The sequence below is a fragment of the Fulmarus glacialis genome, unplaced genomic scaffold, assembly GCF_000690835.1.
Source record: "Fulmarus glacialis isolate BGI_N327 unplaced genomic scaffold, ASM69083v1 scaffold39700, whole genome shotgun sequence".
Lineage (NCBI taxonomy): Eukaryota > Metazoa > Chordata > Aves > Procellariiformes > Procellariidae > Fulmarus > Fulmarus glacialis.
The window spans coordinates 574-874 of record NW_009186531.1 but is presented as its reverse complement, the minus strand read 5'-3'; the positions used below and the strand labels follow the sequence as shown (position 1 = coordinate 874).

Sequence of the window (301 nt, the reverse complement as noted above, 5' to 3'; positions counted from 1 at the left end):
GGTCTATGGCTGGGTGCCTCCAACCCTCGTGTCCCCTGTTGCAATGCCCTAGCCTTATCTTCAACACCAAATCCCTGGGGATGATAAGCCAAAGCCTCCTCAGGGAGAGCATCTCCTTCATCCTCCACCCCTGTCCCTGTCCCCCCAGGTGTCGTCTTCCCCTACCAGCCCAGCAACGGGCGCTACAAATTCAACTACCACGAAGCCAAGCGAGCCTGCGAGCAGCAGGACTCCCGCCTCGCCACCTACCAGCAGCTCTACAAAGGTGAAGCATCCAAAAAAAAAAAACCAAAAAAAAAAA

General features: G+C 54.8%; 1 protein-coding gene across 1 annotated transcript in view; it reads left to right on the top strand.

The window, feature by feature from the left end:
- HAPLN2 (hyaluronan and proteoglycan link protein 2) overlaps positions 1-301 on the top strand; it is a gene marked incomplete at both ends in the record, with an annotated part of 1,291 nt that overhangs the window by 420 nt on the left and 570 nt on the right. The window contains one exon of the mRNA XM_009588119.1: positions 108-265. Coding sequence (XP_009586414.1) covers positions 108-265 — 158 coding nt within the window. The remainder of the gene's footprint in view (positions 1-107; positions 266-301) is intronic.